This window comes from Suricata suricatta, chromosome 7 (assembly GCF_006229205.1).
Source record: "Suricata suricatta isolate VVHF042 chromosome 7, meerkat_22Aug2017_6uvM2_HiC, whole genome shotgun sequence".
Lineage (NCBI taxonomy): Eukaryota > Metazoa > Chordata > Mammalia > Carnivora > Herpestidae > Suricata > Suricata suricatta.
This window is the reverse complement of record NC_043706.1, coordinates 11,125,969-11,143,468: the sequence shown is the minus strand read 5'-3', so window position 1 is coordinate 11,143,468 and position 17,500 is coordinate 11,125,969. Positions and strand designations below refer to the sequence as shown.

The 17,500-nt window shown below is 42.5% G+C and overlaps 1 protein-coding gene across 2 annotated transcripts in view; it reads left to right on the top strand.

Annotated features, from left to right (window-relative positions):
* Positions 1-6: 6 nt before the first annotated feature.
* KDM1B (lysine demethylase 1B) overlaps positions 7-17,500 on the top strand; it is a 58,875-nt gene continuing 41,381 nt past the window's right edge. Inside the window, exons 1-6 of one of the 2 annotated variants that reach the window (XM_029945345.1) lie at positions 7-20; positions 3,545-3,644; positions 5,122-5,249; positions 6,255-6,344; positions 6,863-6,974; positions 12,795-12,914. In XM_029945345.1, the coding sequence (XP_029801205.1) occupies positions 3,558-3,644; positions 5,122-5,249; positions 6,255-6,344; positions 6,863-6,974; positions 12,795-12,914 (537 nt within the window). In that variant the 5' untranslated portion in view covers positions 7-20; positions 3,545-3,557. Of the gene's footprint in view, positions 21-68; positions 206-3,544; positions 3,645-5,121; positions 5,250-6,254; positions 6,345-6,862; positions 6,975-12,794; positions 12,915-17,500 lie in introns of those variants that run through there. The other variant, XM_029945344.1, reaches the window with a different exon arrangement.

The window sequence follows — 17,500 nt, the reverse complement described above, 5'->3', positions numbered from 1 at the left end:
GGCGTCTTGCCCGCGCTCAGGTGTGGGGCACGCGGCTCCGGGGGCGGGCGCGGGGGCGGCGGCGGATTTCGGGTGACAGCTCGGCACAAAGCGGCTTGGCTGGGGTGCAGACTGCCTTTCCCCGCGTGTGCAGCGCCCCTCGCCCGGGTTGGAGGTGGACGGGTGCGCCGGGGGCTGCCCGCTCCCTCCCCGGATTGGAAAGGAGGTGCGGGGTCCGAAGAGGGTGGTGGTGGGGGGCAGGGATTCCCGGGCTGGCGTGTTGCACCGACGGGGTTCCCGGATCCGTCGCGGGGCTGAGGGTCTCTCCTAATCCCCCCCTACAACGCTTCCTTTCTGTGCAGCGGTGCCTTCTCTCCCCCGACTCCTTGCACCTCTCCGGCGCAAAAATGAGCCCGGGAGGCTGTTGCTTCTCCGACTTCGGAGAAGAGACGAAAAAGCTTTTCGGAAAGCGAGGCGGCTGCAGCTGGCGCCGGGAACGTTGGGGGGGGGGTCTCTCCTGGGGACTGTCAGAGCCCTGTCACCTGGGGAGCGTCTGCCGCCGGCGGCGAGCCCACAGTCCGGGGGTAGGAGCTCCCTCGCCCGTTCCTCCCGGCCGAGGTGGGGCGGCGGGGCGCCGCACAGCCCTGCAGGTGTTGCAGGAATCCTCCCGGCGCTGCCGCCACGCGTTCAGACACGAGCGGCACTGCCAGGTTGCTGGGGTAACTCCCCGGGGCCCGGGGACCCGGTGGGGGCGGCCGCGGTTTGGGGGAGCTGTTAGTCAACAGCCCGGCAGCTGGCAGGTGAAAGAGGAAGGAAGAGAGGCAGGCCCAGCGAGAAAGTTAGGGTTCCGTAATAGGGAATCTAGCCAGCCAGAGGCCCAGCCTCCCCCGGGGGCGGGGGGTGCGGGAGTCCCCAAACCACCCCACTGGGGGAGCTCCGTCACTCCACAGGTATGCACAAGGCCCAGGGCTTCTGCGTTTTGTTTGGTTGCTTTAAAAAAAAAAAAACTATTGTAGTGGAAGAAACGGGGGCGGGAAGGAGGTTTCTTCAGAAGATACAGGAGAAAATGACCATCAATAATTAAATTGTCTATTAAATTGTCTTTCAGGCAGTGAAAGTAGGCACTAAGCATTCAGGCTACTGAACTGATTCTATTATTTCAGAAAATTTGATGAGCGTGAGTGCAGTAAGGTGCTAGGCCCACCTTATTTTAAGTGGCCCTGAGTTCTTGTTTCTGTTGCCTCTGAAGAACTTTCTAGTAGTTTCTTATTTTTTAGAAATTACGTCGATGCCGCTGTAAATTTTCATGTCATCCAGAAGTCTTTTGGATTCATATTGTTGTGAATTCTGTGTTTTTCTTTTAAATATATTATTCAGTAGGCTACTTCAGGAAAAAACCTTGGGAATTATTAAAATAGAAATCTAGACACTGTTATATCCATTTATATGTTTATCCCCCAAAAGCCCCTTGCTCTTTTCTCCCTTTTGTCACGTTAAGAGAAAACCAAAGCTATACATTTAAATTTAGAAAGAAATATGCTCATCTAATTAAGTTGAACATGAAACGAGTTGGTTATATTTAATGTTAAAAGTGTTTATCAATTTGAAAAGCCAGGTGAGAGCACTTTAAGCATACTAATTTGTTAGCACTTGTGATGAGTATTTCTGAGATTATATTTAAAGCCCCAAAGCGGTAACCCTTCCAACTTAAAACATTTTCTCTTCATTTTAAGCCCCAAGAATCCGGCAACAGTAAAGACACAGAACTGACAATGTCAGAAAAGAATGAGGGTATATCACTGTTAATTGTGTAATTAAGGTTGAAAGTGTAGTAACTCTAAAAAAAACCTTCACGTATATTTTTCCTTGACAATAGATTTAAGGACGGCTTTTATAGCTAATGTTTTCATTTCCTCTTAACCATTTATTGAATTGTATAATTCTTCATTGCAACTAAATGCATGTTTTCCAGTACACAGTTGGATTAAAATGTTGAAATTTCCAGAAATTTCTTTGGAGAATGCTGGTATTTCTAGGTGGTGGAGCCAAATGTTGCGTAGAAGTAGGCTGATGATCTTGATGTTCCTAAACCCGACATTAGGCTCAAATATTTTTCCTGTAATCCTTATGTGTACCATATGTTTACATATTTTATATACATACTTATTGTGCTTTATTTGTGGCTCATTTTATGAAAAATATAGGATGTATATATTATATAAAAATATTTGTTAGATTGGACAGCCTTTTGAAGATAGAAATGTGATCCAGAAAGCCTTTGGGTATGAGCATTCCAGGTAGACGGTATTTTTAATGTTCTTAGTGCTTTATCCAGCGGTATAAAAAGTGGTGTAGAACCAAAAGGCAAGTTACTTAATGCTTAATTGTAATGCGTTTCACAATATGCATGGGGATTATGTGTTCTTAACTAACATAATGGTTTATCAGAAAGTGAACACTGAGTCAGAGGAAAGTCATCTGTAACACTGATGTCAAGATTCCGGAGAGTCGGTGTAGATGGCAGAGTTTTCACACACGATGTTAGTAATCCGTTGAAAATGCTCTTATGAATGTTAGTATAACTCATGGTTACGAAAGAGTTGGATTACAGGGCCCTCAAAGCTTTTCTCCAAGATGAAGATTATATTTGAGGAGTTTGTATCTTATAACATTTTCCCACTTCCAAATTTCTTACCAAATTTGTATGTCCTGTTTACTTTGCATACTATGATTATGTGTGTGTGTGTGTGTGTGTGTGTGTGTGTATGTATGTAGTAAATGCAGTGGATCAAGGAAGGAATTGTGTGATAATTGTAGAATACATGATTGAGTACTTATTGTAAACATTTTTCATTCCTTATTTAATTAAAAATACTAGTTTGATAACTTTTACTCTTTCATGATGACTGGGCGTTATTTTTCTTAGCCACTTTGGTTCCTAATGTTTGTTTAACTGTGCTGTTATTAGACTAGCTTAAGAGCTCACACATTTTTCTAGTAGGAGATACCAGTGATCTGATCCAGCTTCCTAAATGCAGTAGTGATTGGACACTGTGCCTGAGATTTTACTGAAAGGGAACAAATGAACTTTCTTTGTAAAGTCTAATAAGATCAAAATTCACCAGCAACTAAAAAGACAATAGTAAGGGGGAGAGGAATGGAACAGACAAAAACCAGGTGTTCTTACTCACTGACTTTTACAAACAGTAGTGTAATTGGTTTATTAGTCATTTGTGTGGTGTGTTTGTTTTTATCCTTTGAAACGTGCAGGTTAGTGATGGACAACATTTATTGAATACAGTACTTACAGTATGTCAGGTCTGGTGCTGTAAGAGATTATCTTACTGCTCGTGCACCGCTGCTGTGGGGTACACTCTTGCCGTGCCCATTTTATATATGGGAACACCGAGGCTAAGTCTTATATTAGCTTGAAAGCAGTGGCCTCACAGCAGGGCAATCTCACTGCAGAGTATACGCTTTTCCCTCATAAACTGCATAATAAATTGTCTTCAGAGTGTCAAAAGCATTACTATTTATTTACTTATTTATTTTTTTTTTTTGGAAGATTTTCTGAAACAATGGCCACCCCGCGGAGGAGGACCAAGAAAAAAGCATCTTTTGATCATTCTCCAGATAGCCTGCCTTTGAGGAGCTCCGGCAGGCAGGTATTGCTCATCTGTTCACTCAGTGCACCTGTTTTGTTCTAAGTCATCTCCACGCTCGACGTGGGGCTTGGTGTCACAACCCCGAGATCAGCAGTCGCACGCTCCACCGACAGGGCCATCCCGGCACCTGTTTGGAGCATGCAAGAGTGTGACGATTTGGGCAGAAGTCTTAGAGATGGAAAGATGTATTTTCAGTCCTCAGGGAACTTGTAGCCCAGTGGAGAAATTCCCCTCGGAAGGATCGCAGCACAGGGTGATAAAGGGCTAGAGTGTAGGAAGAAGTCCACCTGGCCGAGGGAACTGCAGGGACGGGGGCGTGGAGTGTGAATCAGCATGGCTGTGCAGAGGAGCACAGCTGTGCCCTTACTCCCGGGGTATGAGCCGCGGCCAGATCATGCTTGGCACTGTGTTGTCCGCAGGAACTCGGACTTCAGCTTGTAGCTGCCTGGGTGCCATTGGCAGGTTCCTTGCAGCCATCTCTTCTAGGATTTTTTTTTTTCTTTTCTTTTCTTTTCTTTTTTTAAACAAAAATAGTGAATGGTATAATTCTTTTTGTAAAATTATTTAATTTTGGGGGGCAGGTTCTGTCGTAAGAGCATGTGACTTTTTTTCTTTTCTTTTTTTTTTTTAACACTTATTTATTATTGAGATACAGACAGAGCATGGGCATGGGAGGAGCAGAGAGAGGAGGAGACGCAGAATCTGAAGCAGGCTCCAAGCTCTGAGCTGTCAGCACAGAGCCTGACTCGGGGCTCGAACTCACAAACTGTGAGATCATGACGCAAGCCGAAGTCGGACGCTTAACTGGCTGAGCCACCAGGGCATCCCACATGTGACTTTTGATTTCAGGGTTGTGAGTCTGAGCCCTCTTTTGGGTGTGGAGATTATTTAAATACATAAACTTAAGAAAAAGACAGTACAATTCAAAATTTTTTTTAATGGCAGTGCTGAGAGAATATAACTGCTATAAAGAATTCTTGAGTGTGGCCTTTATTTTGATGGGTACAGCGTTTCCTGAGAAATGCTCATGTGTTTTGTTGACTTTCTTACTTTCTTAAAATATTTATTTTGAGAGAGAAAGAAAGCAGGGGAGGGGCAGATAGAGGGAGAGAGAGCATCCCAAGCAGGCTCTGCCCATCGTGGGGCTCGATCTCACGAACCTCGAGATCATGATCTGAGCCCAGATCAAGAGTTGGCCGCTTAACCGACCGAGCCACCCAGGGGCCCCGACGCCCGTGTGTTCTGGTTCTCTCTTCCGGGCCCTGCCGTTCAGGTGCTGCTTGTGTATTTCTATCACATGAGTGACTCGCATGCTGCCGCCTCAGGGGACTTGCTGTCTTGTTAGCCCCTCACCTGCTGCCCGGGTGTTGCTGATTCTCACAACATGGACGTTATTTCAGCGATAAAAACCTTCCACCTGCCTCACTCCTCGCCCTTCTGGGGGAAACTGTAACCTCTCAGCCGGGTTCTTCCGCAGGCCAAGAAGAAAGCGCCGGAGACCACAGACGAGGATGAGGACGGCAGCTCGGAGAAGAAATACAGGAGATGCGAGAAGTCGGGCTGCACCGCAGCGTGTCCCGTCTGCTTTGCAAGTGCGTCGGAAAGGTCTGTGTGGACGGCGTGTGCCGGCCTCCCCTTCCCGCCCAGGAGAGCGTTCGTGGGGGGACATCGTCCTCCAAGACCGTCTCCCTAACGATAGAGCTGGATAGTGCAAGTCCTCGAGGGATAGAGACACTGTCTGCACAGTCTGTGCACCCCCCGCCCCCCAGCAGGCTTCCTCTGCTGGACCGAGAGCAGTGTCCTCAGTGCCACGCACCCTGGCCGTGTTGCTCCTGCGGGTTGGGGGCGGGGTGGGCACACAGGAGAGGGACCAAGGGCTCCCCGGTGGAGCCCAGCAGCGTGTGGATACTGTCCCTGTGCTTCCTGTCCCCCTCAGATAACCGTCTCCTCCTCCAGCGGACATGCACAGGCCTCACTGGAACCATGAAGCTGCCCGCTCTCTTGACATTTTTATTGGGATGACCCAAGCCTGACCTTTTACTGCCAGAGAAATACCTTCAGATGAGGCTTCCGATTCCATAAAACCTGGAGAACAAATCCCCATTTTCATTTTCTAGTCACACAGAGGTGCTGGTGTTAGCGTTCACCGCGGCATTGTATTTCATTCTTCGGCAATGTTGTTGGCTGCTGGACAGGTTAGGTGTGCCAGGCAGCCTGCCTGATGGTCGGGGTCCAGCTGGCCGGATTGGCTCCTACTCAGTCCTGGGGCCATAGGTTATTGTAGAGACTGCGCTTGTCTCCCTCACACACAGGAAGCTTGCGGCAAGCGCAGTGACATCCTTTGTGTCCTGTCATAAAACCCTACCATTGCTCTGGGGAGTCTTGAGAACCTCTAAGCCCCGGCCCTTCTGGGGCCTGAGCCCTGTGTCCTCACCGTGTACTATATGGTCAAACATCCTTTTAGTTTCTCCACTTCATCAGCTCTCAGTTGTTAGGATTCTAAGTGGAGATCATCCAAAATGGGCTCGTGAATGTGCTTAATACGTGTGTTTAAAAAGAGACAAGAAATGCTTACTCATCACCAAAGCTATGTGTCTTTGCTATTTTCAGATGTGCCAAAAATGGCTACACGTCCCGATGGTATCACCTGTCCTGTGGGGAGCATTTCTGTAACGAGTGCTTTGACCATTACTACAGAAGGTTTGTTTGCTAGTTGTTGGAGGTTTCCATGGTGGCGGGCACGGTGGTGGGGGGCCCCCCCCCGAAGGGGTCAGGCACTTGAGACAGAGCCCCAGGCTGAGTTACTCCCCTGTTGGAACAATGCCAACTACAGCCGGGCAGAACTTGAACGTGTGGTTTGGTGTGTGTGCACCCAGGGGTCACAGAGCGTCCACTGTAGATACTCATGCTTTTTACTCTGCAAGTGGGCACCGCTTTGCTCTTCTGTGACCAGGCATGGGGGCCAAGATTTGGGGGAGGATGGCGATGACTACGAGGTGCTGGACACACAGGTGGTCTTCCCTTCTTAGTGGTTTTTGATACTAAACGGGAGGGAACGCACCCTTCCCGACGGCCTGTTTGAAGGGCACCAACATAACTTCCCACCTTCCTAAGACAGGACGAGTCAAATCATGTAAGACTTCCTAACCTGCCTCCTGTTTCTGAAAACCTGGTGAGCTTCTGGCGAGATAGATTTATTTTTATTCTTTTTTTTTCAGCCATAAGGATGGATATGATAAATATAATACCTGGAAAAAAATATGGACTAGCAACGGGAAAACCGAGCCTAGCCCCAAAGCTTTCATGGCGGACCAGCAGCTCCCGTACTGGGTAAAAAAAAATATAATGCTTTATTGTCCTGGGAAACATTTGTGGAGCCAAGGGCAGGAATAGATGAGAATACTGATTGTTTTTAGGAAATCTTTCTATCATTACGCTTCATTCTTCTTTCTGTGTCGGTTAAAGCACATCACGTTTATTATTTTTGTAGAAGACTTGTGTAACTCGCATAGTGTAGAGAAGAAACTAAAACCACACCAGCTGATACACATCTCTCAAATCTTTTTTTCTGTTTGTATTTTTACGTGTATGTTGAGGCACAATTTCATGCTTTTATATACAAATCCTAATTAGTACTCTGTGTATAACTTTTTTTAACTTTTAGTTTATTAGTTTAACTTTTTATTACTTTTCCCTGTAGGCAGACTTGAAAATATATTTCAGTGATTGTATATATTAGATAAATATATCATCATTTAATAAGTGACTGGCTAGTTTTTAAAATATTATAGGTAACTGAGCTTCTCTTGCACATTAAAGTTTATTAATTTTTTTAACTTTATTTATTTATTTTGAGAGAAGGGGGGAGATTCCCAAGGAGATTCCCAAGCAGGCGCTGTCAGCACAGAGCCTGATGTGGGGCTCGAACCCAGGAACCATAAGATCATTTTCTAAACTGAGGTCAAGAGCTGGACACTGAACTGACTCAGCCACCCAGGCACCCCTAAAATTATTTTTGTGGTTGCAAAGTTCATATAACAAAATTCACTATTTTTAAGTTTTTTGAAGTTTTAAGTAATCTCTATACCCAACATGTGGCTCGAACTCACAGTCCTGAGGTTGAGTCACATACTCTTCCACTGAGACAACCAGGTGCCCCAGAATTAACGATCCTGAAGCGTGCAGTGTAGTGGCATCTACTACACTGACCGTGCTGTGCAGCCAGATGCTCACTGCAAAGCATCTTCGTTGTTCACAGCCCCTTTCTGTCCCCCCTTGCTCCCGAGCGCCCCTCATCTGCTTTCGGTCTTTATGGGTCACCTCTTTTGGAGGCTTTATATAAAGGACTCATGCAGCATGTGACCTTTCATGACTGGCTTCTTACTCATAGCATAATGTTTTTAGGTCTGTCTGTGTTGTACTTCATTCCTTTTCAAGGGTAATATTCCATAGTGTGGGTTGGTCAGATCCCATTAATCCAGTCATCTGATGACATTTGTGCGTGGATGTCTGAGTATTTGTTTTCAGTTCTGTTTGGTATAGACATAGCCTGGAATAAAATTGCCGGGTCGCACGGTAATTCTGTGTTTAATCTTTGAGGGACTTGTAGACGCTTCCGCACGGCGGACGGCTGTCCCTTCGTCATTCCCAGCAGCGTGTGTGAGGCTTAAGATTTCTCCACATCCTCACTGACTCTGGGTTTCCGTTATTCTCATTCTAGCTCTCTTAGTAGGCGTGAGTGACAGATACCCTCATGGGTGTCTCCTGCAGTTTTGATTTGCATTTCTGTAACGACTAATGCATTTTTGTGTGTGCTGGTCGGTCATTTGTTTATCATCTTTGGAGAAATGTCTCTGTAAGTCTTTTGTCCATTTTGAAAAATTATTGACTCCCTATGCTGTACATATCATTTCTTTAAAAAAATTTTTTTTCTTTACGTTTATTTATTTTTGAGAGGCAGAGAGACAGAGCGTGAGCAGGGGAGGGGCAGAGAGAGAAAGAGATGCAAACTCCAGGCACTGAGCTAGCTGTCAGCACAGAGCCCAATGTGGGGCTTGAACCCACAAACCGTGAAATCATGACCTGAGCCAAAGTCAGATGCTCAACCGACTGAGCCACCCAGGCGCCCCCATTTCATTTCTGTGACTTGTAACTGGAAGTTAACTCTTAGTTGCCTTCACCGGTTTCGCCCATCCTCCTACCCACCTCCTCTCTGGTGACCAGCAGTTCTCTGTATTTGAATCTCTTTTTTTTGGCGTTCATTTACTTTTTTAGGTTCCACATATAAGCAAAATCATATGGTATGTGTCTTTCTATGACTTATTTCACTTAGCACAATGCTAAGTTCATCCGTGTTGTTACATGGCCAAGATATATATATATATATATATATATATATATATTCCATTATGTATATTATATATATATCCCACATCATCATCTTTTTTATTTTGAGAGAGAGTGTGCAGGCATGTGTGAGTGGGGGAGGGACAGAGAGAGAGAATCCCACACAGGCTCCACGCTGTCCCTGCAAAGCCTGATGTGGGGCTTGGTCTCAGGAACCGTGAGATCATGACCTGAGCTGAAATCAAGAGTCAGACACTTAACCAACTGAGCCGCCCAGGTGCCCCTGTGCCGCATCTTCTTTATTCATCTATTGATACTTGGGTTGCTGTCATCATTTGGCTGTTGTAAACAAGGCTGCAGTAAATATAGGGGTACGTATATCTTTTCAAACTAATGTGGTTTTTTTTTTTTTGGGGGCAAATACCCAGTAGTGGAATAAGTGGATCATATTGTGTTTCTATTTTTTATTTTTTGAGGAAACTCCGTGGTTGCCCCAGTTTACATTCCTACCAGCAGTGCACAAGGGTTCGCTTTCCTTCACATCCTCACTAACACTATTTAAATTATTGGTGATGTTTTGTAATTTATTTTGAGAGAGAGAGGGTGGGAGTGGAAGGGGCAGAGAGAGAAAGGAGAGAGAGTCCCAGGCAGGCCAACGCTGTCAGCATACAGCCCAGTGTGGGACTCGAACTCACGAACCGTGAGATCATGACCTGAGCCCGGGTCAAGAGCTGGATGCTTAACTAACTGAGCCACCCAGGCGGTTATTTCTTGACTTTTTAATACCAACCATCCTTATAGGCTTAAGGTGATACCATTGGGGTTCTGATTTGTATTTCCCTGATGATGAGTGATGTAGAGCATCTTTTCATGTGTCTTTTGGTCAGCTGTATGTCTTCTTCAGAAAAATATCTCCTCAGGTCCTATTTTTAATCAGATTATGTGTTTTTTTTGGTGTTGAGTTGTAAAAGTTCTTTATATTTTGGATACTAATTCTTTATTGGATCATTTACACATGTCTTCTCCTATTCACTGGATTGCCTTTGGGTTCTGTTGGTGGTTTCTTCACTGTCCAGAGCTTTTTATTTTGATGGAGGCCCAATAGTTTATTTTTGCTTTTTGTCTCCCTTGTCTGAGGAGACATAACCATAAATATGTTGCTAAGGCCAGTGTCCGTGAAATTACTGCCTATGTTTTCTTTTAGTAGTTTATGGTTTCAGGTCTCACATTTAGATCTTTAACGCATTTGGAGTTTATTTTTGTGTGTGGTGAGAGACCGTGGTCTGGTTTCATTCTTTTCTATGTAGCTGTCCAGTGTTCCCAGCACCGTTTATTGAAGAGACTGTGTTTCCCCCATTGTATATTCTTCTCTGTTGTAGATTAACTGGTCACATAAACATGGGTTTATTTCTGGGCTTTCTGTCCTGTTCCATTGACCCATGTGTCTATTTTTGCACAAGTGCCATAGTGTTTTGATTATTGTAGCTTTGTAGTATATCTTGAAATGTGGGATTATGATCTCTCCAGTTTTGTTCTTTCTCAAGATGGCTTTGGATTCAAGGTCTTTTGTGGCTTCATACAAATTTTAGGATTATTCTAGTTCTGTGAGAAATGCTGTTGGTATTTTGGTAGGGATTTCACTCAATCTGTAGATGGCTTTGGGTAGTATGGACATTTTCACAATATTCTTTCAATCCGTGAGTGTGGTATATCTTTCCATCTTGTCATCTTCAGTGTTTTTCATTAATATCTTAGTTTTCAGAGTACAGGTCTTTCACTTCCTTGGTTAACTTTATTCCTAGGTATTTTTATTTTTGGTATAATTGTAAATGGGATGTTTTTTAAATTTCTCTTTCTGCTACTTCATTATTAGTGTATAGAAAGGCAACAGATTTCTTTATGTTAATCTTGTATTCTGCAACTTCACTGAATTTATTCTAATAGTTTTTTGGTGGAGTCTTTAGCATTTTCTATATATAGTATCATGTCATCTGCCAGTAGTAACTGACAGTTTTACTTCTCCCTTACCAATTTGGTTGCCTTTTATTTCCTTGTTTAAATGTTTATTTACTTTTTTGAGAGAGAGAGACAGCATGCGGCACATGTGAACGCGCACCAGCAGGGGAGGGACAGAGAAAGAAGGAGACACAGAATCCGAAGCAGGCTCCAGGCTCTGAGCTGTCAGTGCAAAATTCAACAGGGAGCTTGACCTCTCGAATTGCAAGATCACGACCTGAGCTGAAGATCGTGCTTCACCGACTGAGCCACTCAGGCTCCCCAGAGCCTTTTATTTCTTTATGCAGCAATCAGACAAGAAAAAACAAGGCATCTTTTGCCCATTTTTAAATTGGGTTATATATCTTTTGTTGTTGAGTTGTAAGAGTTCTTTATGTTTTGGATCCTCAACCCTGATGATATACGACTTGCAAATATTTTCTACTGTAGGTTGCCTTTTCACTTCTTGATAGCGTCTTTTGATGCATACAAATTTTTAATTTTGAAGTTCAGTTTATCCATTTTTTCTCTTCTTGCTTGTGCTTTGAGTGTCATATCCAAGAATCCATTGGTAGCAGTAGCACGGTTAGGAATTTCCTCAAGGGATACAGAAGTGCTGATGCATAGGGGCATATGTACCCCAATGTTCATAGTGGCGCTTTCAACAAAAGCCAAATCATGGAAAGAGTCTAAGTGTCCATCAACCGATGAATGGATCAAGAAGATGTGGTTTATCTATATATTGGAACACTACATGGCAATGAGAAAGAATGAAATCTGGCCATTTGTAGCAGGTATTATGTTAAGTGAAATAAGTCAGGCAAAGAAGAACAGGTACCATATGTTTTCACTCATGTGGAATAGGAGAAACTTGACAGTGGGGAAGGGGAAGGGGAAAAAGTAGTTAAGGAGAGGGAGGGAGGCAAACCATAAGAGTCTTAAATACTGAGAAGAAACTGAGGGTTGATGGGGGAGGCGGAGAGGGGAAAAGGGGTGATGGGCATGGAGAAGGGCACTTGTTGGGGTGAACACTGGGTGTTACATGGAAATCAGCATGACAATAAACTATTAAAAAACAATCCATTGCCAAATCTGAGGTCATGAAGATGGACTCCTGTGTTTTCTTCCAAGAGTTCTATCACGTTAGCTTTTCATTTAGGTGTTTGATCCATTTGGAGCTAATTTTTGTATGTATGTGAAGGAGGTGTTTGACTTTATTCTGTCTTTATGGATATCTGCACACTGAACAAATAAACCTTTTACTGTGGAATAATTTTAAATTTATGGAAAAGTTGCAAGGATAGTAACAGGGAATTCCAATGTATCCTTCATCCAGTTTCTCCTGATGTTACCACCCAACAACCATGACACAGAGCTCAGAAATTAACATTGGCACAGTACTAATAGCTACATTACAGAATGTATTTGGATTTTATCGTTTTTTTTTTTTTCACTAGTGTCCTTTTTTTTTTTTTTTCCCATTCCAGTTTCCAGTTCTGTTCAATGCCCATCCTTTTTGACTAGCTAAATTTAGCTCCGATTATTCCTTTGGGTTAGAGCTGGAAGGTGTTTATTACAACAGTACCTAGATCTTTGCACTATGTGCCGGAGCTAGTATTGAATCCGTATTTACCTCATGGGGTAAAAGTGGATTATATGAGTGCTGGTCACGCAAGGGGGAGAAAAAGTACTTAGTGCAAAAAGTTTGGTCAGATAGTGTGGAAAAGATGACGGAGCGAGCGGTAGAGGATGGAGGTGCTAGCACAAGATTAGCCAACTCACTGACCTTGACTGTTACTTTCCATCTAGGTTCAGTGTACAAAGCCTGAATGTAGAAAATGGAGACAACTTACCAAGGAAATCCATCTCACTCCACAGATAGCAAGGACTTACCGATGTGGTATGAAATTGAATTCTGCTACTGTTAAGGTATGATCTCTGCTGCTTTTCCTTTTGAATTAATGGATGGGTTAAATTCATTGTAAGTTGTGATGGTGTATATTTTTCATTCTATTTTTTCCTTCATCTTTTTTGAAAGTTTATTTATTTTGAGAGAGAAAGAGAGGGAGTGGGGGAGAGGCAGAGAGAGAGGGAGAGACACAGAATCCCAAGCAGGGTTCGGTCCCATTACCTGATCATGGCGTGAGCCAAAGTCGGACGCTTCGCTGCCCATGCGCCCCAGGTTTTCGCTTATTGTGTTGATGATTGTATTGGTCCATGGATAACAGAACCCCATCTAGAGTGGCCTAATTGAGGACTTTATTGTTTTCTCATTAGAAGCAGTTCGGAAACAGCCTGTCCAGGCTTGGTGTGGCTGTCCAGGGAGGTGTCCCCTCTAGTTTCTAGTCCTTCCAGGAGGCAGTTGCTGCCATCTGCCATTGTGTCCAGATTCTAAGCAGAGAAGACGTGAAGGGCAAAGGGCTAGAGGGGGGTGCCAGCCGAGCATCACCCTCTTTCACTGGTGAAGTAATAGCTTTCCAGAAAGTTCCAACAGTAGATTTCTCTTTACATTTCCTTGGCCAGAACAGGATTATGCTCTACTCTGAACAATAATAGCGATAAAAAAAAAAAGAAAATATTTTAAAACTAAGCACGTTGCAGTATCAAACACAGGATCCTTTTAGTAAGAAGGGATGGGTGGATAGGGTTGGGCAATTAGGAGTCTGACATAGTTGGTACAGTGTCTTTTTTTTTTTTTTTTTTGACAAGTGGCAATTAGTGTTTAAAAGGTGTAACTTTCCTTTTTTATGTTAGTTCTAGGTATATGATCTAGTGATTCAGTAATTCTATATATTACTCAGTGTTCAGTATGATAAACCCATCACCCATTTCCCCCAGCCCCCCACTCACCTCCCCTCCAATAACCATCTGTTCTTTACATTTAGGAGTCTATTTCTGGGCTTGTGTGTCTGTTTTTTTTTTTTTTTCTTTGCTTGACTATTTTGTTTCTTAAATTTCACGTATGTGTGACATCATATGGTATCTGTCTTTCTCTGACTTCTTTTGCTTAGTGTTATACTCTCTAGCTCCATCTATGTTGTTGTGCATGGCAAGAGTTCATTCTTTTTCACTGTTGATACTAATCCATTGTATGTGTATACACCACCTCTTCTTTATCCATTCATCTATCGATGGACACTGGGCTGCTTCCGTTCTTTGGCTCTTGTAAATAATACTGCAGTCAACATAGGGGTGCATGTGTCCCTTCGAGTTAGTGTTTTGGTATTTTTGGGATGAATACCCAGTGCAATTACTGGATAAAAGGGTGCTTCCATTTTTAACTTTTTGAGAGACTCCACACTGTTTTCCACAGCGGCTGCAGCAGTTTACATTCCCACCAACAGTGCAAGACACTCCATTTCCTCCACATCATCGCCAACACGTGTTGTTTCTTGTGTTGTTGGTTTTAGACATTCTGGGAGGTGTGAGGTGACACCTCATTGTAGTTTTGATTTGCCTTTCCCTGAGAATGAGTGATGTTGACGTCTTTTCATGTGTCTGTGGCCACGTGTATGTCGTTCTTTAGAAAAATGTCTGCTCCTGTCTTCTCATTCTTGATTGGATTATTTTTTTTTTGGGTGTTGAGTTGTATCGGTTCTTTATATTTTTTGGGACACGAGCCCTTTATCAGATTTTTCCTTTGCAAGTATCCTCTCCCATTCAGTAGGTTGCGTTGTAGTTTTGTTGATTGTTCCCTTCATTGTGTAGAAGCTTTTTACTTTGATGTAGTCTCAAGTGTTTGTTTTTGCTTTTGTTTTTCTTGCCTCAGGAAACATATCTAGAAAAATGTTGCCATCGCCAATGTCAAAGAAGTTACCATCTGTGTTCTCTTTAAGGATGGCTTCAGGTGTTATATTTATGTTTTCAATGCATTTTGAGATTTTTTTGTGTGTATGGTGTAAGAGAGTGGTCTAGTTTCATTCTTTTGCATGTAGCTGTCGACTTTTTTTTTTTTTAGTATAATTTGTTGAAGAGACTGGCTTTTTTCCATTGGATATTCTTAACTGCTTTGTCCAAGATTAATTTACCATAGAATTGTGGGTTCTTTTCTGGATTTTATATTCTGTTCTGTTGATCTATGTGTCTATTTTTGTGCCAGTACCATACTGCATTGATGGCTACAGCTTTGTAGTATAATTTGAAGTGTGGAATTGTGAGGCCTACAGCTTCACTTTTCTTTTTCAAGGTCACTTTGGCTATTTGGGGTCTTTTGTGGTTGCATACACATTTTGGGGCTGTTCTAGCCCTGTAAAAATTGCTGGTGGTATTTTGCATTAAATCTGTAGATTGCTTTTGGTGGTATGGACATTTTAACAATTTTGTTTTTATTTATTTTTAAAAACATTTTTATATTTTTGAGAGAAAGCGTGAGAGCATGAGCATGAGAGCATGAGTGGGGAAGGGGCAGAGAAAGAGGGAGTCACAGAATCTGAAGCAGGCTCCAGGCTCTGACACAGGGCTCAAACTCATGAGCCATGAAATCATGACATGAGCTGAAGTCAGACACTCAACCAAACTGAGCCTCCCACGTGCCCCCAATATTTGTTTTTCTAATCCATGAGCATCAACTGTCTTTCAATTTTTTTTATGTCCTCTTCAGTTTCTTTCATCAGTGGTTTATATTTTCAGAGTACTGGTCTCTTTTTTCTTAGGTTTGTTCCTAGGCATCTTAATTGTTTTTAGATGCAGTTGTAAATGGGATTGTCTTCTTAATTTTTCTTTCTGTTGCTTCGTTATTGATGTATAGAAATGCAACTGATTTCTGTAGATTGATTTTATATCCTATGATTCTACGGAATTTGCTAATCAGTTCTAGCAGTTTTTTGGTAGAGTATTTTGAGTTTTCTGTGTCTAGCATCATGTCATCTGTCAATAGTAAAATGTTTACATCTTCCTTACTGATTGGATGCCTTCTATTTCTTTTGTTGTTTGATTGCTGAGACTAGGAATTTGAGAACTATGTTGAATAAAAGTGGTGACAGTGAACATCCCTGTCTTGTTTCTGACCTTAGGGGAAAAGCTCTGGTTTTTGCTATCGAGGCTGATGTTAGCGGTGGGTTTTTCATACATGGCCTTTGTTATGTTCTGATGTGTTCACTCTAAACCAGCTTTGTTGCGGGTTTTTAACATGAGTTGATGTTGTGCTTTGTCAAATGATTTTTCTGCATCTGTGGAAATAATGCAATTCTTATCCTTTTTCTTACTGGTGTGACTTACGTGTTGATTAGTTTGCAAATATTGAACCACTCTTGCAGGCCAGGAATAAATCCCACTTAATCATGGTGAATGATTTTTTATATGTATTGCTGGATTTGGTTTGCCAGCATTTTGTTGAGGATTTTTGCATCTATGGTCATCAGAGATACTGGTCTGTAGTTCTCTTTTTTTCGTAGTATCTTTATCTGGGTTTGGAATCTGGGTAAAGCTGGCCTCATAGAATGAATTTGGAAGCTTTTCTTCCTCCTCTACTTTTTGGAATAGTTTGAGAAGAATAGGTATTAACTCTTCTATAATGTTTGGTAGAATTCCCCTGTGAAGCCATCTGGTCCTGGACTTTTATTTGTTGGGAGTCTTTGGATGACTGATTTAATTTCTTTGCTGGTAATCAGTCCGGTCAAATTTTGTATTTCTTCCTGGTTCCATATTGGTAGGTTATGTGTTTCTAGGAATTGATCCATTTCTTTGAAGTTGTCCCATTTGGTTGGCATGTGGTTTTTCATAATATATTTTGTAATAGTTTGTATTTCTGAGGTGTTGGTTGTTTCCCCTAACTCATTTGTGATTTTATTTCTTTGAATCCTTGTTCTTTTTTTCTTGATGAGTTTGGCTAAAGGTTTAACAGTTTTTTTGTTCTTGTTTTTTCAAAGAACCAGCTCCTGGTTTCGTTGATCTGTTTTACTGTTTTTTTGGTTTCTGTAGCATTTATTTCTGCTCTGATCTTTTTTTTTCCCCCATCCTTTTGCTGTCTTCGGGCTTCATTTGTTGTTCCTTTTCTGACTCTCTTAGGTGCATGCTTAGGTTATTTATTTGAGATTTTTCTTGCTTTTTGAAGTAAGCCTGCATTGCTATAAACTTCCCTTTGGAACCGCTTTCACTGTATGCCAAAGGTTTGAACCATTGTATGTTCATTTTCATTTGTTTCCATGTACTTTTTCATTGTGTAACAGCATGTTATTTAACCTTCATGTATATGTGCTCTCTCCAGTTTTTTTCTTGTGGTTGACCTCAAGATTCATAGTGTTCTGGTCAGAAAAGATGCACAGCATATATGACTTTGACCATTTTAAATTTATTGAGACTTATTTTTTGGCCCAATATGTGATCTTTTCTGGGGGAAGTTCAATGTGTACTTGAATGTGTATTCTGTTTCTGTTTTTAAAATTTTATTTTAATGTTTGTTTTTGAGAGTAAGAGAGAGCAAGCGAGTGAGTGTGTGAGCAGGAGAGAGGCAGAGAGAGGGAGACAGAGAATCTGAAACGGATGCCAGGCTCTGAGCTGTCAGCACAGAGCCTGAC